The sequence below is a fragment of the Pteropus medius genome, unplaced genomic scaffold, assembly GCF_902729225.1.
Source record: "Pteropus medius unplaced genomic scaffold, Ma_sr-lr_union100, whole genome shotgun sequence".
Taxonomy (NCBI): Eukaryota; Metazoa; Chordata; class Mammalia; order Chiroptera; family Pteropodidae; genus Pteropus; species Pteropus medius.
This window is the reverse complement of record NW_024350921.1, coordinates 164,958-190,754: the sequence shown is the minus strand read 5'-3', so window position 1 is coordinate 190,754 and position 25,797 is coordinate 164,958. Positions and strand designations below refer to the sequence as shown.

The 25,797-nt window shown below is 41.2% G+C and overlaps 2 protein-coding genes and 1 non-coding gene across 5 annotated transcripts in view; 2 read left to right on the top strand and 1 right to left on the bottom strand.

The window, feature by feature from the left end:
• RNF149 (ring finger protein 149) overlaps positions 1 to 22,970 on the top strand; it is a 45,573-nt gene extending 22,603 nt beyond the window's left edge. For 2 of the 3 annotated variants that reach the window (XM_039840092.1, XM_039840089.1), the window contains 3 exons: positions 471 to 2,624; positions 4,096 to 4,247; positions 14,077 to 14,785. In XM_039840092.1, coding sequence (XP_039696026.1) covers positions 471 to 514 — 44 coding nt within the window. In that variant the 3' untranslated portion in view covers positions 515 to 2,624; positions 4,096 to 4,247; positions 14,077 to 14,785. Of the gene's footprint in view, positions 1 to 470; positions 2,625 to 4,095; positions 4,248 to 14,076; positions 14,786 to 17,114; positions 17,202 to 22,062 lie in introns of those variants that run through there. The other variant, XM_039840090.1, reaches the window with a different exon arrangement.
• On the top strand, positions 2,700 to 2,815 carry LOC120584505 (small nucleolar RNA SNORD89). Its single transcript, XR_005648056.1, has one exon. It is a non-coding gene; the product is annotated as a small nucleolar RNA SNORD89 (small nucleolar RNA).
• Positions 5,269 to 17,914, bottom strand: CNOT11 (CCR4-NOT transcription complex subunit 11). The gene is made up of 7 exons (XM_039840088.1): positions 17,287 to 17,914; positions 14,168 to 14,332; positions 11,599 to 11,751; positions 9,816 to 10,018; positions 8,388 to 8,590; positions 6,436 to 6,532; positions 5,269 to 6,358 (listed from the first exon to the last, which is right to left on the bottom strand). The coding sequence occupies exons 1-7, from the start codon at positions 17,912 to 17,914 to the stop codon at positions 6,161 to 6,163; spliced, it is 1,647 nt and encodes a 548-aa protein (XP_039696022.1). The 3' UTR covers positions 5,269 to 6,160.
• Positions 22,971 to 25,797: the final 2,827 nt, after the last annotated feature.

The following is a 25,797-nucleotide window of genomic DNA, read 5'->3' as shown; positions in this document are numbered from 1 at the left end:
CTGTCTGGATTAGAATATCAGTTCCTTTCTAAGATACTTTAACCTCTCTGTGCCTCATTTGTAAAATGGAGATAGCATGCAGTCTTTACCTCGTTGGGTTGATCTGTATTGCCCAATAAATGCTAGCTCTTGTATTCATGGGTGGTGACACTATCATCATCACCACAGCTACTAGTCTTACCTTTGAAAATATAGTCTAACATCACCAATGCAGACTGCATCTTTTTTTTATAGCACCATGCTGATCAGATTAATATTGATTAGACTAATACTGGAAAACATAGTGTATGTGAGAAGGATGTTTATATACTTTTCTTGACTATACACAATGCGTTGTCATTTTTACCTATATGTTTTACTTAAATTTTTCTGTAATTTCTTGAAATACAGTCTCCAAATGAGCAACGATGTTTAATTGAAGTGCAGAATATGCCAACTGGCTAACGCTGGCTTTTGTTGCTTTGTTGTAGAAACAGGCAGGAGCGACCTTCAGCATGGGGGACCAGTCTCTTAGCGCACTTCCCTCCGACGCGGCACGGACAGAGCTTTGAATTAAAGGACATTCTATTTTTTTTACTTCAGCATATAGTTTGTATATTTGAAAATAATGTACATTCTTTTACCTTTCAGGTTTCGATTTGATAAAAAAAAAGCTAAAATATTTTATTCTGAAAGAGACTTTTTGATTAGTCTTTATATATTTATCTACTAAAATATGTTTACGATAAACAATACGTTGTTTCAGACCATTACAGAGTTGACAACTGGGGACGGCATGCCTAAGAAAGGATGGGTGCTGTTTCTAAATACTAGACTAGCTACTATGGTACTGTATAAATGAGATTCTGTCTCTCAAGGATGGTTTTAGACTAAGCACACAGAATTTAGACTGGTTGAAGTGAAATTGTGTAAATTCAGTTTTCCCTGGAAGAAAGACTTTTCTTGTAAATGAGATGAGAGAAACCTACAGCTTTCTTGCACCTTGGTATTATATAGAGAGGTTTCGAAACCTGAGAACACGTCTTCATTGTTGTTTTCTCTTTGGAATTAGCAGAAGAGCATTAGATAACTTTAGGGTTTACATTTTCCCCTTTCATTAATTTCTTATGATACCTTGATGGGGATGGAAATTTGTTCATTTTTTCTACACATGAAAATGTGAAGATTCTGTATTTTACACGAGCATTAAGTTCTTCGTTGCTTTGTTAAGGAAATTGAGTAGGCAGACTGATTTTTTTTTTCTTCGTAAATGATGAATATATGGTTCCAATTGCAATTTAATGTTTATAATTTTGATTGTTGTTGTAACAAAATAAGTAAACATTTTCTCGATTAATTTTAAAGCAAACTTAATGACGCTGAGCTTGTTTAATCACCTGTCCTTCCTACTTAGGTTTGCTGTTCTTGTAGGTGAAAGGACCAGGCTAATGTAAAGCTAGCTTTCTGGAGACCACTAAGTTTATAAAGTGATTAAGTAAACATCCCCCACCCTCCCTTTTTCTGTTGAGAGTTAACTTTTTTAGAACTTGAAATTGTAGTCCTGTGTTGATTCTAAACCAGTTACTGTATATTTTTATTTTGTTGGTAAAAATAAATGTTTATTGAAAAAAAAATTTTAAAGAATTTATTCTTATAGTTGTATCTAGGATATACAGTTGTTAGAGATTATTTTTTTCAAACTATTTACCATACTTAGATTGTAGCCACTCATAGTGAAATACTTGGTAAGTAAACAGTTTTACTGAAGTAAATAAACTCTGTGGACAGATTCAGTTTGTGGAGCTATCAGAAGAGAAAATTTGTCTTTGAGCTCTCATTTAAACACAACCTCAAAGTAGGTTTCCGTAATAGCCATTATCTTTGAATTTAGCCTTCTGTGGTTCACTGTGAATAGGAACATAGGTCCTTGATTTTATACCAAGTAGGTTGTTGGCTTCTTTGTATTTTAAGAAACATCCTTGGGAGAAATGCTTTAATTAACAGTTCTTCCCAGCAGCCAATGAAACTGACTTTTAAATACTATGATAGATCAAGGTCAGTTGTTTTTGATAATTACATAACTGTGATTTCTTAATCAGGGGCTGTCAAATATAGCTTTCCTTAATTCAAAAGTTTGGACACTAAATTATAAATAGAAGAGATTGGAAGAATTATAGTTTAATTTCTAGAAACACAAGTCTTTAATAGCAGAAAAAGAAATTAGCAGGAGATAGAAAACTCTTCAGTCTTTAAAAGGGAAAAGTTTTCCATTGATAGGTTTAAGATGGAAATATGATAAAGAATCAAATATTACCAGAATTTTTGCTAAGAAAAAGTCGTCGACATGCTGGGAACAGAGAATATAAATGAAGAACGTGTATACTAAATTAGATTTACTTAAGATTATTTATGGCAGCAATCATATTCGTTTTAACAATGGTCATAAAAGCTATTTGTTCACAAATAATGTAGAAACACTTTTTTTGGTTTTTGTTTTTTAAACTATGAAAGTTTGCAAACAGCATGTGAAAGAGGCAGCATATGCTGAACATGTAGTACTCGGTATGTAGTCTGCTGCTTCTGGGTCTTCTGCCAGAAAACCAGGAAGGATCCGGAGGAGAGGTGGAAACAGCAAGTTGTGCCAGGTAAGATTCCTTGAATGCAGTCTTTAGGGATCTCGACTCTACAGAGCCTTTGCGGAAAGCTGGCTCCCTACGGTTACTGAGGAATGATGACAATAAAAGGCCGAATTGCAGTGTGCCCAGCAGCAGTTTGCTCTCTCTGTGGGTGCACGATGACAAAAGCTCCTGAAGCGAACCATTGGTCTGACCTCAGTAACACCGGGATTGAAGCTTTGTACCTTGGGAAGCTTTCTAAGAAAGGCATCCTCAAAGAATGCTTAGATATTTTTAAGAAAAAACAATCTGACCCTTGGATACCAGTGGGCCACAAACAAGTAGTAAATGCCTCTGTGCAAACTTTATGCTGTACTTGCTGCAACGAAGACTGTGGGGGTCATAAAGACAATAAAAAATAATAGACCTTCAAGAACAGGTGTGTTCCCATTGGGATGGAATTCCCAGTGTAACCTAATTTCCCAGGTAAGATAGCTGAGTCAGTAACAGTTTCTTATTTTGAGCACATTTAAAGCTTATTTGCTCGGTGAAGGTTGAGATTAAATCAGTGCATATCTATTACTAACTGGAACTTGAGGTAAGTACACATGTTGGTTAAAAGCCATTTCTTCGCATGCAGTGTAATCCCTTTGTGATTTATGAAGCACAAGATGTCCTCAACCAGAGCTAGTATTGTGGTATAACATATTTTGTGCTTCTGTGATGGCAGCAGTTAATTAGAAAAGCCAGCTAGCTATACCTTTCCCAGTTTAGTTCTTAAAAAGTTTTAAAAAACATGTTTTTCAAAAATATTAATACATGTATTACTAGTTATAAAAGTGCAATTTATACAGTGTAATGCAGCATTAGAAATTTACCCTTATTCCAACAGCAAAGTATAAAATGAGTTGAAAAAAGTATTTGCATTAATGTAAAAATATAATTAAGTCAATCCATTCTTTTGAGTTGTAGGCTGCGTATTATGGGCTAATGAGAAACTTGGGAGCAGCATTACTGCCTTGAGCTGTTTGCAGTTAACTGAATCCCAAGATTATGTAAGTGCTTTTGGCAGCATCTTAGGGATCTTCCTGAGAATAGTGACTGCATACAAAGCAGACAGACCAGATAGAAAGTGAAATCAGCAAAATGTCTTAGGTAGAGGGTGCAAGAATTTAACAAATATGTAAAAAGTTCCTCCCATGCATGTTATATAGATATCCTTAAAATGTTATCTTAAAGGTATATCACTCAAAATATCATTTAAAATAGGTATGTGATCCATCATTCTCCATGGAAAAGTAATAGAATGAAAGTGGTGCATGCTGCTTAAAATTTTGTAAAAATGTATATGTATGCTAAGAATAAAGTGATACCATTTCTTTAAAATTGTCTAACCACAAAGGGAATTATTTGGAATAGGTATATTTTAGGATTCCAAATATTCTTTTGAAGTAGCTTCTCTTTTCTATCCTATTACTTAGTGCTTTCTCCTTTTTAACAGGTGATTTACAGATATTAAAGCTAGAAATTGAAACTAGAAAATCCAGAGAATTCAAGATGCATTTTAACGACAATCAAGTTGAAGTTGTCTGAGTGCACTATAAAGTTGATTGCAGATACTGAATCCCAGGATCATAGTTTCTTGTACTTCAGGTAAACTTTCTTCCACTTTAAACACGTTTAATGAAGACTTTCTCTGGTGTTCTAAATGTAAATCATGACTCAGGTTTTTTCATATATATGTATATGTAATGTTTTCTAAAATTTACTATTCTTTGTAAGTAGTTTATTTAAAATAAATTTGAGCCTTCAGGTAAACACCAATACTGTGATCTTGAAATGATAAGCAGAACTGTCTATTTTTGCAAATTTGCCCACTAAAGTTGGCTTGTAACCCTGAGATCAGTGCTTGCACGTCTGTTATAGACATGTAGAGCAGCGATGATTCTGAGTGGCCTGGCATGTGTCCCACTTGAGGCTGAATAAGAGTCTTGTTTTAGCTCTCAGACTGTCAGCACATGTCCTTTTCATGGTCTCTTCAGTGCCATGTTTTCTGAAATTTTGTACTTTTTGTTGGTGATTTCCATTTAAAATGGTCCCCTAGTTAAGTGCTGTCTACTATTTTAAGTGCAAAGCTGTGACATACCTCACAAAGGAAATATGTGTTGGTTGAGTCTCTTTCAGGCAAGAGTTTCGGACTATCAGAGTTGTGGGTCCTAGAGCCTGAGGCTGGGTTACTCCCAGCAGTGGTGTGGTTGAAACTACTATCCCAGAAAGTATTTGAATAGTGAACTTTTCCCCCAATGGTAATATGCAGAACAGCAATCCCCACTTTCAGTACTGAGAGAAATCAAATTTGTCATCATCTTAGATGGGCGAAGGCACTCCTTTTATACCAGTTTGGGTCCTTATTTCCTGTAATCAGATTCCTTACTTTCATAAGGATACATAAGAAAATTTATTATAAACTTAAGAGTACTGCTTTTCCACCCAAATTACAAGCTTGAAACTTGTACGCAAACCCACGAGGCTTGGTTTTCTTGAATTTTTGCTGAGAATTGGACTGGATGGTAATTCCTGTTGAACAGATTATTTCCCTATAAAGTATATACTTTGAAAATACCTTAGCAAATGAGGCATTTCATTTCTTCAAGAAAAAAATACCATCAGAAAATAGTTTATAAAAACAACTTTAATATAAGGCACTGTTGTCCAAAGCTAAATGAGGGCTAATGGCCCACATGAAGCTCTCTTGCTCTCCTACTCAAACAGCTCATGTGCCCCACAGGCAGAAGGGCACACATCCCACTCTGCAAGCAACTTTACATGACTGTTCCTCAGTGATGACATTACTTCCCAAAGCACTATTATTTGTCCTTCAAACAAAAAACGACTATCTTAAATGAATAACAGAACTAATGAACATTTCAAGAAAACCCAGAAAACTATACCAGCTGTTACAGCCTCAAAAAAGGTTTCTAAGAGTTCTCATGTTTATTGAAGGCCCAAGAAAGGCATTCTATTGTCTATTAAGTGTCCCCATGACAAGAAAAGATAAGGTTACAGGGATGTCTGTCCTTTGGTTCAAACTCTGCTTAATGAGAAGTTAAGAGCTATGTGCATAAATGGGTTCAAGGCTGAAATTTCAGTATGCCACTCGATGATTCAAAAACATTCAACTGATTTCACCTCAAGGGCAGTATAGCAAATTCTCAAGAATATCTTCATTTACTCTCATTAAACACATTTAACATTGGAACCTAGCAAAACTGGATTCTTATCGGAAGACTGTGTTTTAAATAGAAACAGGCACCTTGCTCTTTAGTGAGAAAGACTTTTCTATGGATAATCATCAGCGAGACACCTAAAAGACAATTTTTCCAAGTTCTTACTAAAAATTTTTCTAAAGGAAAAAGTCATCCAGGAAAGCAAAACTTTGCTTTAGGTAGCTAGCTAGTGTTGTTTATATCACGACACCAAGCAATCCACTTAGGGTTTTTACAGTTTTCAAAATTAAATCACAGTACAGCTGAACAATGAATAGGTGGTTCCGATGAGATGAGGTATTATTTCGACATTTTGGTCTCAGAAGGTGGTTCCCCAGTATCCAATGTCTTCAACAACCGGAAGAGGCCAGCAGCTTCTCGTATCCTACTGAACTCGATACAGAAGGCCTGTACTTCTATAAACAAGTCTTGCACATTAATAATCTTGTTACGGATCAAGGATTGAAGAAAGACACACACGAGACGTACCAAACGATTCTGAAAAAGAAGAAAACTTAGTGTGCCCATTTTCATGGCAGGTATTTATAAAATTTACAAAAATTTCTATAACTTACCTGCATGTATTTATCCTTAATTTGTTCACAAGTAGAGATGCAATTTGATATATAAAGGTGAATAAATTCAGGAGGTAGATCAACAGCTGTAGTTAGTCTGTTTCATAAAGTTAGAAAGTTAGAACAAATTTCTGACACATAACCATTAGTTAGTTTTAAATATACTTATTATGCAAATAAATCTAAGAGATACACACCCATTGGTTAAAGATACTTCCATTTTTTAAGTCTATACTTAACATTAGGCAGTATTTTTGAGCACCAAGTCCCTGTATGTTCTTGACTGAATCATAATTCAGTTATTATCTTCCAAGCTCTAATAACCTTGGCAATAATTCTGTTCATTCCCAATTACATGTAAGTGCTAATGGAAGGCGGAGTGTCTGAAGGAGGTGTAAGTAAACAGTACAATATATAACTAAATGGTAAAATGGGGCATTTGCAACAAGAATAATAATGTAGTGAAAAGATTTGGGGAAAGCTTTAAAAGGGCAAATGACTTAAATTGGCCCTCACTGGGAGAGAAGTAAACGATCTGAGTAAAGCTTGGAATTGGTGATAGCATGGCATACATGGTGGGAAAGACCTGGCTGGCATGTAACAAAAGGCATGGTATGGTGGACGATTAATTTAGAGTCTCGGAGGGAAGGGGAAGCTGTATTTTTCAAAGGCTTCTATGGAATATTTTAAGTGGGGAAAAAAAAGATGAAGTGAGAATTCCATGCTCAAGATATGCTAACTATACCATATGAATTTTCCAGAATTCTAAGCTTACTTGACTCCAACTTTTTCCTTTAAGGCACTGTAGGCCTAGTGGAACAGTGCTCCAGGGAACACTGCCATACATAGGCTGCTGGGGTCACACCATACATTTCACACTCGAGGGTGATGTATTATGATGGGGGTCCCACGGAGAGTAGACCTTGTCCTTGAAATTACTGATAAAAAGATGCAGCAGTTGAAGACAAACTGCTACAAGAATGTAGTGAGGGGAAGTGAGCTCTGAGAGCTCCTCGGCCAACCAGAAGGACAGGAACAGAACACCCAGTTTTGCCAGTGACTGAACATAAAGTTGAAAGCCACACACTTCCTCCCTCTCCCAACCCAAAAAGAACTCACATACTTGGGATCACTGGCTTCCAGCCAGACTTTTTTTCACCTGCTGACTAACTTAAAAGGATGTGTTCTTTAGTACAACTTCAAGTAGGTTAAGAAAAATGATCTCCAATTTTATAAACGAGAGTTCAAAAGATGAGCTTTCATTGAAGTTCAGCTACCTGCCCGTCAGAATGGGCTTCCCCACATAGTGGGACTGTATAAACAATATAGTATCGCATGGAAGGAAAGCCAAGATGAGTCTACCTGGGACTGACTACCTCAGGCAAACCTGGACATACAGACACATACACGTATGTATATATGTATGTATATATGAATGTGTATATGTATATATATGTATATAAACAACTTAAGAAAACCCAAGTCTATTCATAATTTACCTAAAACATTTGTAAGGAAAATATGAAATATTCCCACCACAAAGAGAATGCACTGTTACGACAGTTGATGGCAAGAGTCAGGAGACCGAGTCCAAGGTGGGGGAGAGTGCAGGGATACCTGCATGACACTCCCAGAATTCTCTCAGCTCCGAAAACCCCTACTTTCCCATGATAAGCTGTTAGTCACTAACAAAAACAAATGTAGCATCTGTATTTGCAGACAGGTAAAGAATGTACAACCATATAGAAATTTTGACAATTAAGATTCAATTAAGTCAGCATTTATTAACGCTAAATATTTGAGATCTTGCCCTCTGTTCTTATTAGGGGATGCTAAATTCACATGCAGTGAACACTAAGGCTCTGATTAATGGGTTTTCTCAGGCTAATGATATCAGAAAAAAACACTGTTGCTAGTTTTACTCCCACATTTGATCAAGTACAAAAACTTACCGATTTACAACTTCCATCGAATGTAAAGACATGTCCATATTGACCAGGACTGAAAAGTACTCGGTGATCTGGCTCGACTGCATTAACTTCAGCAACATTTCTATGGCGACCAAAGGGTTGTTTTCCACTAGGTCAGGAAGTTTGGCTGGAGTGAGGCCAATATGATAAACAAGTTTGGGGTCTTTTTCCAACTCACCAAGGAGCTAAATATGTAATCAAATTTTTTAAAAAAGAAAGAGGTTCTTGAGTTAAATTAGACATCTCTTTCCTGCATACAAAAATACATATTTTATACAAAAAGTTACAAAACTGTCTGGATTGAACCAAATTCATAAATTTCTTTCAAACCCATGATCATTAATGACTTGTCATTTTTCAGTTTACTTTGAATTGTAAAGATATTAAAATATCAACACTTTCAGGGCAATTTATAAATATGCAGTGATTCCCTCTGGGCATTATACCAGACTCGGTTTTGTCTGGTTGGACAGAATATTGTCTGGATTGTAACATCATCAAACCTTGGCAGGTTTTTCTGTCATGTTATAACCATAAACAATCTTAATTACCAATTAGTTCTCCCAAGCAGCACAGACCACGGGAACCGGAAACAACAGCCCCACCCAGCCCAGGTGGGGAAGAGGGAGATCTGACCCTGCAGCTCATCAGTTTGTACTACTTTCTGGTTTAGGTCACAGTCTCACTTTGTAATTAAAATAGTATCCTCAAAAACAAATTTTTCTGCCAAAATAGTACTTTTCCTTTAAAATTTTCTGTTCTTTCCTCTATCACAGTGGACTGTTTCAGGATGGTCTAATAAACAAAGTGAACTATGAACATAGCTTTTGACTTTGAAAATATTTTTTGGTGGTAAAGTGGATTTGGAGCTGTCACCATCTCCTAACAAGTTCTAATGTGAAAGTATGCAAACTGAATTACTATAACTCACCAACCAGAAATCACCCACAGGGGTCCTCAGCAGAGTCTTCTAGTTGGGCAGCAGGGGCTATTTTGACTCAAATCTAGCATTAACCAGCTGTGTGATGGGGGCTTCTTTACCTTACCTGTGCCTATTTCCTCCATCAAATGTTGTTAAACCTGCTTACCCTCAGGAGAGTTATGGTCTAACTTAAGTGAAGTGTCCAGCTGGTGCATAGGGGCAGATTACCAAAAAAAGTGAGACCCATCCTGCCTTGCCTCTCTGAGTCTAGCTCATCTCAAACTGAGCATGAGTATGTTTCAGTCATCAGATACTGAATGATCTCCAGCTGAGTGAGAAGGACAGAACAGAGATCCAGAGATCCAGAGACACTGGGTCCAAAAAACATACTGCTGCTGGCTCATGGTAATAGTATCATTTAATTGGTCATTCATCACATTAAAAAAAACAACAATGCATTAAAGAAAAGGTTTGTAATAAATACATACCTGTGTTTGTTGAGGAGAAGATAAGGGGCTTTTGAAGGCTTTGGCCATTATTCGCTTGATCTCTACACCCGTGCTATTCTTAACACACATTGATTTGTCCCACTGAATCGAATGGTCAGGCTCTGTTGGATTTAGCCATGCCAGCTCATCCTCACAGATGTGGAGTGGAGGTGGGGGACGAATAAACTCTGGCCGAAAGTGGCCTATAAATGAAAGTAGTAATATTTGCTTCTATCAGGAAGCTAACACCTGTGTACACTGTATCCATCTCATGCTTGATGAAGTACACAAATACCCTTTCAATAAAAATATAAAAAACTCAGACTTCAAAACCAGAAGCAGAAATGATAAGAGTTTTATTTAGAATACAGTCAAGAAAATGAAACACTAACAAAATGCCAGATACTGAATCTATGTGTTTTTGAGGAAAGTATTACCGTGATATGCCAATGTTTAATTCAAGCAGCATCTCCTCCCAATAGCAGGACACAACCTGCTGTACTGGTGAGTCTATGGGGAAAATGTAATACTTTTGATCTCACTCATCCTATTCTTAGTTGCCACTATTTTATTCAGGTACCACTATGATTTGTATCAGTTCTATCTTTGCATCTTAAAACTGAAATAGCGGGGTGGAGAAAACAACATGAGTAACTTCTGACATTCTTGATCAATCTGGAGACTTTCATAAATCTGTAAATTCCCAAATGCCATATTAATTTTCATAAAACAGTGAAAGTATACAGGAAAATGAAGGGATTCAACACCTCAACTATTCCATACAACAAGCCAGTTATAAACTCACCGAAATAAATGCTGCTGGGACTTCTGAACAAATTTCACACCTTGCTTTCTTTGGTTTCCACGTAGGGCCTAAGATGGCTCATTCCTATCATGGACCCTACCTAGGTCCTGCCAAATCTGAAATTCTACTCCAGTTTATTGAAAAGGTCTTGTTTTCTGGCTAAGAATCAACAGTTTGTCTTAAACTACATTATCTCTTCACTTATATCACCAGAAACTAGCATCTGATTCTCTTTTCAGATCATTTACAAAAATCTTTAACACTTCATATGCACTTACGTGTTAAGATAAAGTTCCCATGAGGTAGGGATGCCTGGTGTTTAGACTCAGTATCTGATTGATTTGCTTTTCATGTACCTTTCTGTGGGCCCATGCAAGTCAAAGCTGCGCCTGACCAGGTGTTAAATAAAAGCTAGTATGTACCATGGATCTTTGGGCATACCCGTGACCAGCAGAAACTTCAAATATAAAACCCAATTATTTATGCCAAAGATCTACTGTAAGTGGCATAAAAAGTCAGTGTGAGTTTTAAAGTTATGATGACACTATAATCTGAAGAACATGTTCTTATCCCTAAGCAGAAAGCATGGCTTAATCATTAAAACCACAGAAGCCTATGAAACCAAGTTGTGGCTGTATTACTTAAAGTTCAATAGGCATTTTGTTTGAATTAAAGTAAATTAAGAGCTATAAGGAGTAAAGTTACAATGGAGGAGGTGATGACAGTGGTATGTAATGAGCTATAAAAATAGTTTTTCCATAAAATCAGAATTTATATCTTCAGATATGCTGATAATATGTAATAAAAACTTGGTAATTTTATTAAATAACTTACTGCGCATCTCCACTATATTATAGACACTGTTAAGAAGTTTCTCATTAAATTCTAGTTTAAGCAACAATGAAAATAACATGATATATCAGAAAACCAAGAAGTCTCAGGATGCTGATAAAACCAAGAGTAAAAATATATACCTACTTTCAATCGGCGGCTTTGGTCCACTGACTAAAGCTTCCGTGATCTGGGAGGCAACAGAGCTGTCAAATCCAGAATTAGAAGAATCTGGGTCTGGGTCACTGAGAATACTAGGGAAGCTAGCCTTACTTTGGGTTGGCAATTCAGACTGGCGTTCTGGAAGTTAAAATAGAGATTTGAAAATTGAGGACACAAGGACAGTGTAAAGAACCTAACAGGAAAGCTATCTGCAACAAATAAGCAAAGGGCCAGATTCAGGATATGCATATTTTTCAAAACTCCTACAAGTCAATTTTTAAAAATAGGAAAAAATGGGCTAGACATTTTATTTAGAAACTTGAATGGCCAATAAACATCTGAAAAATTTCAATTCCATTAGGAACCAGGAAAAAATCAGTTAAAACAAGATACTACTACACACCCACCAGACTGGCTAACATCAAATGCAAAGGAGGTTGTCGGGTAACACACTGCTGATGGGAATGAAAAATGGCACAGCAACTTTGGAAACAATTTGCCTTTACCTAGTAAAGTTTTACATGTGCTATCTTTCCACCTAGAAGAAACACTTTTACATATACACCAGAAGAATATACAAGATTGTTCATAGCCATGTTATGCCCATCAACAGAAGGGATAAAGAGCGTGGTATCCAACTATATGGAATATATACGTTCATACAACTCAATAGCCAAAAAAAAAAACCAATTTAAAAGTGAGGAGATATTTTTCCAAAGAAGACAGACAGATGGCCAATAGGTACATGAAAAGTTGCTCTACATCACTATCAGGGAAATGCGAATCAGAACCACAATGAGATACCACTTCACCTGTCAGAATGGCTATTATCAAAAAGACAATAAACGATAAAGGCTGTTAAGGACATAAAGGAAAGGGAACCCTTGTGTAGTGTTGACAGGAATGTAAAATAATGTAGGCACTATGGAAAACAGTATGAGGTTCTTCAAGAAATTAAAAATGGAACCACCATATAATACAGCAGTTTCAAAGAAAATGAAACACTAATTCAAAAACACTTGCACTCCCATGGAAACAAGTTTCTATCAATGAAATGGATAAAGAAAATATAGAGTGTACACACACACACACACACATATTGACACAGACACACACAACCACACTTTTGGTTTATGGATCTCACTGTAAGATCAGAATTTCAGGCCTCTGCAGAGATGATCTGTATAGCTAGCTCCAGAGAAGATAGGAGTATCTTTCTTGCACTTGTGAAATGAATGGAGTGGGACATCAATAATGGGTAGGGGACAGCATGCAGCGAGTTTAACCACTATGCCAAGCTTCTCAATCCTAACTAGTCATATATTCCTTTCTGACTGAGCTTGATATACTTTAAAATTTTCTCACAGGCTGACTCAAGTCATAAGTTGAAAGGTCAGATTTGATTTTCACTTTAGGAAAATACAAAGCTAAACTCTCAGAATACACACTGCTTCTGAAGGTAAGGTGACTGAAAGTGCCTATCACTTCTGTACCCAGTTTTCATACTTTGGTTAAGGAAATAATCATTTCATTTCTGTTAATAGATTGTATCTGGCACTAGTGGCTAACAAGTACTTTAGTGTACCTGCAATCTTAAAAGTTTTGAAAAGATTTCTCTTGGTTTCGAAAAATAACCATTGTTATTTTAATGCCCACTAGTTAAAAAGTGAGGTTCAAAATGCTCCAAGGAAAAAGTAGTTCATTAAAAGATGTCACCTTATATAAACAGCTAAATGTTACAGGTACATTAAGTCTAAAGATGGGGCACTGTCAAAATTAATACTGCAGTTCATTTAATCACAAGGTCAAGGGTTCACAAATGGCTATCAGAATTTCCCTAATGAATAATTCTCAAGTAATAAGATCAAACATCTGTTATCTTTGCTTAGAAAGCAAAAGTCCCCTACTTTCTATCATGACACGCTTTTGCTTCAAGTGCATCCATTTGCTTATATGTGTAACACAGAAGGTGCCAAAACAATCTTGAAACACAAGAATCAAGTGGAGGCCTCACACTTCCTGATTTCAAAACTTAACTAAAAACCTATCATCTTCAAAAGTATGGTACCAGAATAAAGACAGACATATAAACCATGATATGGAACATAGACGAGATATAAACCCAGTCAAATGATTTTCAACAAGGGTGCCAAGAGAATATTGTTTTGGCTATTCAGAGTCCCTTGAGATTCCATAAGAATTTTATGATGGGTTTTTCTATTTCTATAAAGCACACTGTTGGGATTTTGATAAGAATTGCATTGAATCTGTGATCTCACTTTGAGAAAAACTGACATGAGGAAAATTTTATTTTTTAAACAGACTAAATCCTTCTAAAACATTCTTCTTAAATTGGAAAAGCATTCCATTCAAGTGAAAACTAAAAATGGATTTATATGCCATATTAGCAAGGATCCAGTACTAAAGCTACATTTTTCATGGAAGGTACCAACCTTTTTGCAGGTACCAAGACTGTCATTTTAAGTGGAGTACTTCAAGAAAAAAGGCCTACTGCTATCACACAAGAATGCCCAAACCATCGATTCCTCCTTACCAGCCAAGGCCAGCTGAAGCCCGCTAATGTCCACAGACTGGCCCATGTTTCCAACGTCCATCAACGCAATCTGTCGAGGTGTCTTTTTAAAGAGCTCCCTTGGAGGTGCCAGCATCAGCTGGGAAAGAAAAAACTTTTCTGGTGGAGTTATAGGAGGTAAAAATCCTACAAAGAAAGATGTACAATGATTACTCCAGTGGTTATTTTTAGGAATTAACATGAATCTGGTAAAATTAGCATTTGCTACTTGCCATTTCAATTCACATATCTTAAAGACAAAATTGTAATGTTTAGGTTTCAATTATAATTCACATTTTTGAAAATGTAATTAAACATGTCACTTGAATTCCTATGACTTGTGGCAACATCAATGAAATGAGGTTTTTGTAACTATTAAGAACTTGTTTTTGTGCTTGCTTCGGCAGCACGTATACTAAAAGAACTTTGTTTTTAACGTGCCTCAGTTCCTGCAAAGGCTAAAGCTTACAAGTGCCATCAAAAACAAAACACTATAGTGCTCAGAAATGCTTTTCTTTCTTTGCTGCTGTAACTGTAGAGGTTGAAGAGGCAAGAGTCACTAGCAATGCAAATATACTTCACATACCTGCTTTAGTACAACTGCTGAATGTTGCCTCCTTTTTGTCCCATATTCAGTTGCTCACCGAGCCTCATCCATCCTACTGCAGCAATGTCACCAGACTCCATTCTCTCATTGCCATTCCCTCTCCCCTCTTTCCTCTTAAATTGGAAAAGCATTCCATTCAAGTGTAGCCCTGCAACACTTCCTGGTTTCTGCAGCTCCCAGTTTTGACCCCTGCCCCACCTACTACCCACAGTCCACATGCCCATTTACCACTTAGTTATATTTCTAGGTACACAGCTGCTCACAATACTTAACCTGTTTACATGGAATTAAACCCAAACTTCTGCACCATTATAAAACCCTTCATAATCTGGTCCTGACCCAGTTTCTTAATCTCATCTCTTGAATTCCCCCACCATCCATGTATCCTACACTCCAGCTGCACAAAATCTCAGTTTTTCTGATTCCAGATTTCAGAAAAATCTGGTGTATTGGTGCTTATATGTGTAACACAGAAGGTGCCAAAACAATCTTGAAACACAAGAATCAAGTGGAGGCCTCACACTTCCTGATTTCAAAACTTAACTAAAAACCTATCATCTTCAAAAGTATGGTACCAGAATAAAGACAGACATATAAACCATGATATGGAACATAGACGAGATATAAACCCAGTCAAATGATTTTCAACAAGGGTGAAAAATAACCAATACACCAAATTCTTTAAGAATACCTGGCAGGGCCACACTTTCTTCCCTACCACCAGCTCTTACCAATATTGAGCAAAAACATCACTCCTCTGGAGACTCTCTCCAGTTACACGTAGGTAGTTGTTCCTCTGTGCTGCTAAGCCTTTCGTATGTGACATCTCATACAGCTCTTACCACACTGTGTTATGACTATGTTTACGTCTTCCCAACCAGCCTGCAAGTTTCTCGAGTGCAAGGAAGCCTTATTTAGTCCCAGATACATTCTCAACCCTGGCTCAGCATCAGAATCATCTGAAAAACTTGAAAAAATATACCCATTAGATCCTCACCCTAGGTGTACAATATAAGCCTTGCCATTGATATTCTCCTGTTGTGTATTTAAGCACCATCTGTACCTACTTTAATGAAAGTAATGATAATAGGTAACACTTATGAAGGATTTATTTACATAATAACTCTACCAGTTAGAAATTATCTGCATTTTACAAAGAAACAGGCACAGAGAGGTAAAATAACCCATCCATGGATTCCTTCCCTGGCAAATTTGTGTTTACAATAAAGTCTATAGTCTAGATCTAGGTTTAGACTCATTGCATTTGAGAATGGCAGTGTATAAATCAGGGTTCTTTTGTCTAACTTGTCCAAAGACTTCAAAGGGCTCTGTGACCTAAACCCCACACTGTCCCCATCCTCTGCTAGGGTTTTGACCACTCAATACACATGTTGCATTCACTTTCTAGGTATTCCCAAACTTCCTGAAAGCCAGGTTCAGTACCTGTACCCTAAAGGCATCTCAGCCAACACAAAGGTTGCCTCTCTTAGATAAGGGCAGTGCAGAAAACAAACCAGAAGATGCTCTAGACCCAGAAGGTTGTCTGGCAGGACCACCAACTAGCTTAAAATATAGAAGCCCTCCTGTGCCACAAAACTCACTATTGGTATTACCTCAAAACCAGCTGCCTTACAACCTTTTGACTCCCTATATATGTGGCCCTTCCATATAGAGTGATTTGCCCCTTTCCCCCCACGGGTTAAGTATTGTAAGATCAAGCTGTTTTCCACCTCTGCCCACCTGTTTTCCCCCACTACACTCCCAGATACCCTTATTATCAACATCCCCTCTGCACCTTTCTCCTCTCCTGGCTGCAAGTCTCCCAACGTCTCATAAAGCATCTCTTGCTTGAGTTAAAAAAAAATAAAAGACATCAAACCATTGATCTAATCTCACCAATGCTGCACACGTTTTACATAATGTCCAGTAGTTATGCGTTTTCTGACCTAGGCGGTGAATTTGAGACTACCTTCTATCATTTGCTCCCATCACATTATCCAAGGGCACCTAACAGCCCAACGAAGATGGCTGCAAAGTCCTTAAACGCTGTTTAATGTGTTTATGCCCAACAGCTTCTTCGGGTTCTGAATAATGACCTCTACTTGCTCGTCTGAGACCTAAAATCAAGGCAGATCCAGTGCGTCATCAGTTACAATTACACACCCATCAGATGGGCTTTACAAGAAAGAACTGTATTTAAGATACTAAAAATGTCAAGCCCCTCAATGCGCTGCACGACGTGACGACCTACATGTACTATTGAGAGGAATAATTTTCGGTGCCATGAATTTGTAATTAAGCTACCATTTCTTCATACTTTAGAGTTGGGGAGGCGGAGAGAATTTCTAAAGGAAACTTCATTTCACTTGCGGGTGAATTCCTAGAAACGCTGGTGGAAAATCGACGAACGTAAGTATCCACAACGCACACCTGGCTTCAGGAGAGGAGGGAAGGGCCGGCGGTGGCGGGAGGCGGCTCCGCCCGGGGCGCTTACCTGAGAGCGGTGGCCGGTCAGGCTCCTGGCCGCCGCGGGCGGGCGGCGCGGGGTTGAGAAGGTGCGCGAAGCTGGCGGCGAAGGGATTAGCGGCGAGCGGCTCCGTGCGGTACATCTCCCAGAGCAGGTAGAGCGCCGTGAGGCGCTGCGCCGCGCTGGGCAGCAGGTCAGGCTGCTGCAGGAGCATTACGAGCACCGAACCCAGGCGGAAGTGGTCGGCCTTGCTGAAGTAGTGGTGGAAAGCTGTGGACAGGCCCTCGAAGGTACTACCGCCGCCTGCCTCCTCCGAGATGATGCTCAGCAGGCTCGAGAGTTCCTTCGGGGTCAGGCTCATTCTGCCAGCGGGGCCCCCCGGGCCTCCACTCCCCGGAGCGGGGCCGCCTGCTCCGACTCTGCTGCTGCTGCCGGAGCCCCCCGGACCGCTCCTGGACGCCGCCCCCGACGCTTCTCGGGTTCCTCTTTGCTCTGCAGCAGTGAGAAGCCGGGCAGACGCCGCGCTCGCCCCGCCGCCGGGCATCAACCTCGCTCGCCTGCCCTGCTTCGCGGCTGGAGTGGCCCTGCCGCAGGCCCGTTCCGTTCCCGCGGCCGTAAAGCGTGCTCTGACACGACAGTGTCGCAAACAGAACATGTCGGGGAAGCGAGACTACTTCAGAGGAGAGAGCAGTGCCCAGCGAGAGCGAGACTGGTGGAGCGCAGCCAGGGGGCGGATCCGGAGACGTAGGGTGGGGGAAGCCAGGATCCTAGAAGTGGGAGCGGGGCCTGCGCCGTTCCGGTCTCTTGCCGTGGAGATAGCGGTTCTGCATCTTAGCAGCGCGAGGTCTGCACTTCGGGGAGCAATCTCCCGTGGCGCTGCCGGTGCCAGGCGACCCCGAGAAACGTTTTTTATGTTATTGTTTGGAAAAATGCAGCTGAGAGTCTGAATAATTTTCTTAATGTAACATACATGACTCTTCATGGCAAAAAAACCAGTTTACTTGCAAATAACTAAAGACATTGCACATTACTCTGGACGGAAAAAAGGCCACATACTAACACTGACAAGTTCAGGGAAGGCCAGCATGGCTCACCTAGGGTAAAGCTTGACCTTTGTCAAGAAAGCTACAGGCCCTGGTGTGACCAACCATCATGAGCTGCTTTTAGATAGGAATTTTTATGTGCAGACCGTCCTATATGGTTACTTTGGGTCTCAGTTTGTAGGGCCCTCCATGCTGATCTCCCCTGGGCTTGTCAGGTTTCGTATGCCCCATCCCCCCTTTTTTTTCCCACAAGGATTATTCATGACTCAATGTCTAGAGTCTACTCAGGACTGCTCCTAAAGAGCATTTAACAAGGACTGTGTGTCTCACTGTAGAGTAAGTTCACCTTCCTGGTTTGTGGGCAGTTTTACAATAACAGTTATACTCCAGCATGTTTCTTTGACACTTAAACTGCCCATATCATCAATATTCATTTCAATTAAAAATGGAAACTCTTCGTAAATGATGCATGGACATTTTATACTCAGGGCTCATTCTTCTTAAATAGGAGAGAAAGAATGAGAAAGACAAGGCTGCCTCTTGAAAATTTGATGTTTCACCTGTCAGAGAATCTTCTAAGGTCTTTGACCAGAGTTATTGTGATGAAATTAAGAGAATAAGATGGGATACCATCTATGATTTCACCTGTGGGTCTGTTGTCACATAACTTAGGTTTCAATAGTTGAATTTTATCTAGAGTTTGAAGGGGATTTTTTGCTTCATTGACTTAATTACTGCACTTTGAAAATAACCCGATTCATTCTTATGTTGCAAAATGTACTTTATTCTTAATTTAGGTAAATGTGTTTATCTAGAGTTTTATCAGGTATTACTCATCTTAAAGAGAACCCAGTGTCTTTTTTTCTACTTAAATACCCTACTCTGAATTTACTCCTATGGAGTGTGTCAGCACTACCCCCACAGGAGGGCCCGCGTGCTGGTTGAGGAGAGGGTTGTTTTACGGTTTGTTTTCTTTCGTTAGAAGAGAATCAACTCATACTTTATTCCACTAGTTTCTCTTGGGGATGAAAGTCCTGTTTCAGGTTTGGCTCTCATCACCTTTCCCTCCGCAAGCACTTTAGTGCATCAATCATCTTCTCTTCACATGTATGTTCAGGACTAGTTCTTTTCTCTGTGTTTACAATAAATATGTTCACCTTTCACTAATGAACACATAGACTTTGGTTCATCCAGGTGACGGAATGTACGTTGACCGGTGCTAAAAAAAAAAGAGAGCGCTATTGAAAGCCATGCCCGGGCAGGCGGGGAACCTTAAATGCACATGACCATGTGAAAGAAGTCTGTCTAAAAAGGTCACAGACCCCGTGGTTCCAACTAATAAGACATTCTGGAAAAGGCAAAACTATGGAGAGGGTAAAAATGTAGATCAGTGAGTTGCTGGGGGTTATGGTTAGGGAGTGTGTGTGTGTGTGTGTGTGTGTGTAGGTGTGGTGGTGGTGGTGGTAGTAGTGGTGGTGTTGCAGGATATTTGGACAGAGAGACGGGACAGTGAGGCAATGAGCAGGAAGTAGCGTTCATTGGTGCTGGCACCGGCTCAGCGGATTCACATCCAAAGGCTGAGCCCCGATCGCAGCCGGGCTTTCCCTTTTATACACATCTTATACTTCCTCATAGTTACAGACTTGCATGTTCTTTCTATATAAGGAAAATGTATTTTGATTGCTTGGCAGGCTGAAAGGGGAAGTGAGTAACTTTCAACCATCCTAGGAAGTGGTTAGCTCGGGCCTCGCTATCATGGTGTCAGTGATGGTGAATAAGTGGAGCAAAGAAAGATTTTAAAACAGTGAAACTACGTATTCTGTACAATACTAATATGGTGAAATACATTTGTCAAAATCCATAGACTGTACAATACTGAGAATGAGCACAGATGTAAACTCCAGACTCTGGGTGATCACGATGTATCAATGAAGATTCATGTACTGTAACCAACGTACCACTCTGGTTCGAGATGTTGATAGGATAGTGGGGGAGTGAAGAGCTCTGAGTCTGAACTACCCAAAACTCCCAGCTAAAAAGATAGACACTCTTATCAGGCAGGACATTCCAAGGGCCTAGCCGTTTCCTCCCAGGAGCTAAGCAGGTCAGACCTTTCTATGGAAAGTGCAAGTTCTAAATATCCCAGATCTGCTGGGTCGACCCTCTAAGGCACAATCTGTGGGCTGAGTTTTCCAAATCATGCGGTACTTGCAAATTTTTGTCGTTCTCCTAAGTTTGTGTTTTTGGAAACTACCACACCGTTTTCCAGAGCAGCTGTACTGTTTTACGTCACCACCAGTGTGATGTGTGAGTTACTCAGTTTTTCCACGGCCTGACCTCACCAGCGTTTTGATACTGTTCCCCATCTGTATTTTGTTTAAGGCATCCTGACTGTCTTGTGGCTGTCTTGAGATCCCCACCCATCTCACTGTGATGTTCATTGGCATTCCCGGGAAACCACTGGCTCATCTTTTCATGGGATTTTTTCGCCATCCATCAGTATTCCCCACTCTCATCTTCTCTGGTGAAATGCCTGTTCTGTGTCTTTGGTCTATTTTGCATTTTTTTCCCCCTAAGACAATACTGCTGCTGCAGTTCGAGGGCGCCTCTTTCCTTGGTCGCTTTACCCTCTTCAGAGGGTATTTCACAGAGCTTCTGTTTTTAGTTTTGACAACTTCTGATATCTTTGTTTCTCCTTTTGGATCATGCTTCTGATGTCAAGTCTTAAAATCTCTGCCTGGCTCTAAATCCCAAATTTTTCTGAGACTTTCCCCCACGCCTCCTCCTTCCCAAGGGGTCGTCTAGTTTTCCGTTTTACACTAGAGCGAGCGTATGATCCATTTCGAGTGTTTGCTTGCTTGCATGCATGTTTTGCCTGTGGATGTCTGATTATTCTATTCCCATTTGATGGAGAGGCTATTCCCATGAATTGCTTTAGCACGTTTGCCAACATTCCACAGTGTAGGCACTGTAACTGCATGAAGTACAAAGTTTGCTGCCGTCTGTTTAGTCTGCAATCAGTACCTAAATAACTGCACGTCAGGATCAGAAACTGATCTTCAAACCCTGTCAGAGATCGCTCAATGCGTACCTGTTACTTGGGTCTCTCTCTTTGTCTCTCTCTCTCTCACACACACAGAGCAAAGTGTGTGTATGTGGGTCATCTACTCATGTCTCCCCCAAAAGGGATAATCAAAAGAGAACATTGTTGAAGAGAGGTGAAATTACACACAAAAATGAAAAGTGCTTACGCTAGACATGAATTTAGACGTGATCAGAAGGTAGATGAGTATGGGTGTGACAACACCGCCACCTTGTGAGAGACTGGATGTGTGACCACGGGGACTTGCATAGGCTAGTCTCTCAAAGTCTAGGAGGATGAGATGATCCATCACAGGGGAATGACCGTGGTGAAAATGTTCACCTCGAAGGACCTCAGAGAGACATGGAACGATATGGGAAACACAAAGAATGATGTGTTGGAAGGTGATCTAAACTTATGGAAGACTGGGATGATCCAGTGAGGTCTAGAAGATACCGCGTAAAGGCCAGCACTGTTAGACAGATTGTGACATTTTAAAAAAGTAAATAAAAAGCCACTTTCTCAGTGACAGTCTATTGAATGTGTATCTTGCTATTTTTGTCACATACCTTTTAAATTCAGAATAAGAGAGATTTTTATGTTTTGACCCAAAGCTTTGAATGTTGTGGAAAAATTTTTTTTTTTCTCACATGGGTTATATAACACTGCTATTTTCAGTTTCAGTTTATGCAGTCCTTTTATGATCCTGCGCTTCCCTGCAAAACGAGGAGGACTGTGCATGCATGGAGAAGTTGTCCATATGGCTTCTGGATGTTCCCTCGGCCTTGGGCATATTTGTTCAGGTCTCCGTTTTGTTCTGTTGATCTGCGATCCATGTGTCTCTCCCTCTGTCAACGTCACAGCGTCTCTATTCGCTCCTGTAAAAGAGAATTGTCTGTTTTGTTTTGTTTTGTTTTAGAATGGCCAAAGGAAGTTGTACAATGTGGTGGTTATGGAATGACTGATGGATTGACAGATGGATTGATTTTTCAATTTCATGGAACAGTTCATCATTCATATTTACCTTGCTTGAAACACACACACTCACTCACAGTGTTGCAATGTACTGATCGATGTACTGGCACTTGATGCATTTAGTGAACAGCTATAAATTATTCTCCCCAAGCCCCCCAACCCGCTTCACAATTTGTTGTCATTGTTGTCCTTGCAGTACATAATGCCAAAATCGACAACCGATATCACACTAATGTTCCCATGATCCCAAACCTAGAACCATTAGTCTATCTAACTGCAATTTTCGCCTCTCCTCGAAATGGCATCTTCATCAAGCACTCTGGGATTTCTGGCCAAGTGTCAGTAAGGTAATCTGTCACATGGGCCTTCTCCATGCCTCATGGAAAGAGGCCATCTGCAAAAAACCCTTCCTCTCCTCTCCGCTCAAAGAATAAGTGTCCCAGCCTCAAATAATCCTTTCTTGTCTTTTGTCAATTGCTCCCTTGCCCCACCTTTCTTCCTATAAAGTCCTTCCATTTTCAACAGCCCTTCGGGTCACCTTTTTAGTTGCGAGGTGGGATGCTGCCCCGTTCATGAATCGCTTAATAAGGCCAAATAGATCTTCAAATTTACTCGATTAAATTTTGTGTTTTAATACCTCAAACTTACTCAAACATGATCTTCGGAACCTCTTATCCACTGACCTGCCCAAAGCCCAGGGGGAGATTATATCCCTGGCGCTAAGGATGGTCACCCTCCGTACAGAAACTTCCATCCGAGGTGGGATCCTGGGGGGAGATGTGAGGGAGGAGGGCCAGGCAGGTGGTCTGTCCCTGTGGGGTCTGAAAAGGCAGTGCTGTTGTAACTGAGCACAGACAAGCAAATAACATGGAGAGGGTGAGCATTCGGCCATCCAGGTGGGCATTCGGCTAGTTCTTGTCTGAGAAGGCACCCAGTCAGGGGACGACTAGAGGGCACCTCTGTCCACTCCTCTCCCTGGGGTGGAGAGGGAGACGGAGCCCACTTCCTGCTGAGCTCACATTTCTGCTGTTTTGAATTTCACCCTTATTGGACAGTTGAGAAACTGAGACCCACAGAGAGGCAGGGACTGGCCAGGGTGTATGACAGTCAGAGTCCAGAGGTCAGCAGAGTTCCCACCTCCAGGCTAACAGTGTAGTCTTTCGCTCCCATAGGGCTGGTTTGGAAACTAGAAAGCCTAATACGCTGGGAAGCTCCGGCCTGTTCTCAGTGCGTGGGGTTGTCTTCTCCTGGGACCCGTGATGTGCACGCTGGCATGTGTGTGTGCACACACACATGCTAGATGTAGGACCAGATGTCGGAAGAGGAACATATACACAGGTGACTAGAGGAAGAGAAAAGAGGCACTATCTGCATGTGACAGCAGCCCTCCAGTGTTAGAGCTGTCTCCCCACACACATGTGAGCATCCTGATGAAGCACGTGCTCGAGTAACTCCTGCAGGCAAACGGGAGACGGACAGGCCCTGCAAGGTACTGGGCTCATCTAGGGTCCAGAAGAGTTAAGAGTGAAGAATTGGTCACAACCCAGGTCTGTCTCCTCAATGCCAGGGCCTTGGCTGCAGCCAGATGTTCCCAGAGAGGAACCCTGGAGCGGGGTGTGTTGGATTCATCATGTACAGGCATTGTGTGGAGAAGAGGAATGACAGGCAGCAGCCCAGAGGACTATTTGGATAGCTGTTACTCAAGGAGAGGATGCAGGGAGGGGGATCCCAGGAAGTGAGGTCACTTCCTTTTCAACAGACCACCCCCATAGAACCTGGAACCCCATTACCAGGCACCAACATTCCAGTAACAGCCCCTCAGCCAGCTCACTTGGCAAGAGGCACTCAGTAAGACAACATGTTCTCTTGCTGTGCTCCCACATTCCAGGGCTCTGGCCTCCAGAGACGACACAGTGACTTTTCCAGATGGTGTAGGCACCTCTGGCCCTTTTGGAGAAGGTCCCCTCGGGAAATACAAGGAGACTTTGGTCAGGCCTCTCTAGGCCAGGCCACCTCTGTGAGCACACCCTAGGCATCCCCGTCCTCAATGTGGGGGATGGTGGACGTGAAGGGAGGACCCTCTGGGCAGAAACAGTTGCTGGGCAGGGAATACTCTGATGGTCTTGTCACATCACACCCCAGGACAAGGCTGGCAGGGTGGAGGGGGCTTCCTGAGGGCCCCTAATCTGTGCCATCGGGAATCTAGCACCCTCAGGCTGTCACATCTTTTCCACCCTCGGAGGAGGTCTGGGAAGACCATTGCGTGGCTATGTCTGGGGTGGAGAGTCAGGGGGTCTGAGGACGGCAAGGACTGGGCTCTGAAGCTCTCTGTCTTCCGGGCACTGTCTTCACAGAGCTCTATGCTGGACATCAGACAGGGGCTAAAGGACAAGGACCTCAACTCTGTCCCCCACCAGGACGGGCAGGCACCCCACGGCACTGAGACAGCCCAGCCAGGGCTCAGGGTGAGTGCAGGTGCTGAGCTGACCTGACACTCAGGACCCAGACAGTCAGGGGGTCCTGGGTTCCAGGAGTCACAGTGCTGCTCCCCTGGACTCCCTCCTAAAGTCCAGCCCCCAAAGGAATCTGGGTCCCCCTCCCCTCTCCCACCCGCCCTCACTGTGCAGCCCCTTCCTGGGACAGATGCAAAGTCACTGTCCACATATTTGTAGGGATCCCAGCAAAGAGATGTTGACACCATTTCTCCTCACATTCAGTCAAGAGTATATTTGTGTCATTCTACAGATTCTCTTGTTTGAACGCCCACCCCCGGTGTTGGTGCTGGCCTCTGGATCCTTACACTCTTCCCGCGCCCCCCCACCCGGCAGTCGTAGACATCATCATGATCTGTAGGGGTACTGTGATGCAAAAGGACATGGGGTTCATGTGACATGCCCATTGCTCTGCCACTTGCTGCCCTGGGGACACATCCCCACGAGCCCTCCAGGACACACAGCTGCAGGACATAACAGGAAGGGACCTGTTACTACAGCGATGCACCTGTTCACCTTGACCCGCTCCCCTTCTGTTGCCATTTCAGTGGTGCTGCCCTGAACATCCCACATGTCCTGGTATCTTTATCCCTCTCATCCCAGGAGAAACCTCCATGTTCTCATCCTAGAGTGGGACGTTTGGTCAAACATCACAGGGATGACGCTCAATATGGGGAGGTGCTGTCCAAACTCAGCCAAGAAAACGACCTCAGATACCAATATGTCAAAACACTCCCCAGCTCAAATTCTATTTGAATGCCAAGAACCTTTTCTCTCCTGGGAACACATATGTCTCCCCTTTTGCCATCGATTACTGAGGGCTTGGGAGTGTGTTCTGAGCTGCAATCCCCAATCCTCACAGTGGCTCATGGCGCTACCGTTGACTGCATGTCCCTCCTCTATCCTACTTCAGGGAGAAAGTGAATTGAGGAACCAACAATATAAG

Bases quoted from the DNA above. Each gene is read 5' to 3' on its own strand.
- CNOT11 (XM_039840088.1), bottom strand. From the start codon at position 17,914: ATGTTCTGTTTGCGACACTGTCGTGTCAGAGCACGCTTTACGGCCGCG. The intron at 11,752-14,167 runs GTAAGGAGGAAT...TTTAACTTCCAG, and splicing joins GCTTCAGCTGGCCTTGGCTG to AACGCCAGTCTGAATTGCCA. The intron at 6,533-8,387 runs GTAAGTTTTTGT...TTTATGAAACAG, and splicing joins TCGATGGAAGTTGTAAATCG to ACTAACTACAGCTGTTGATC.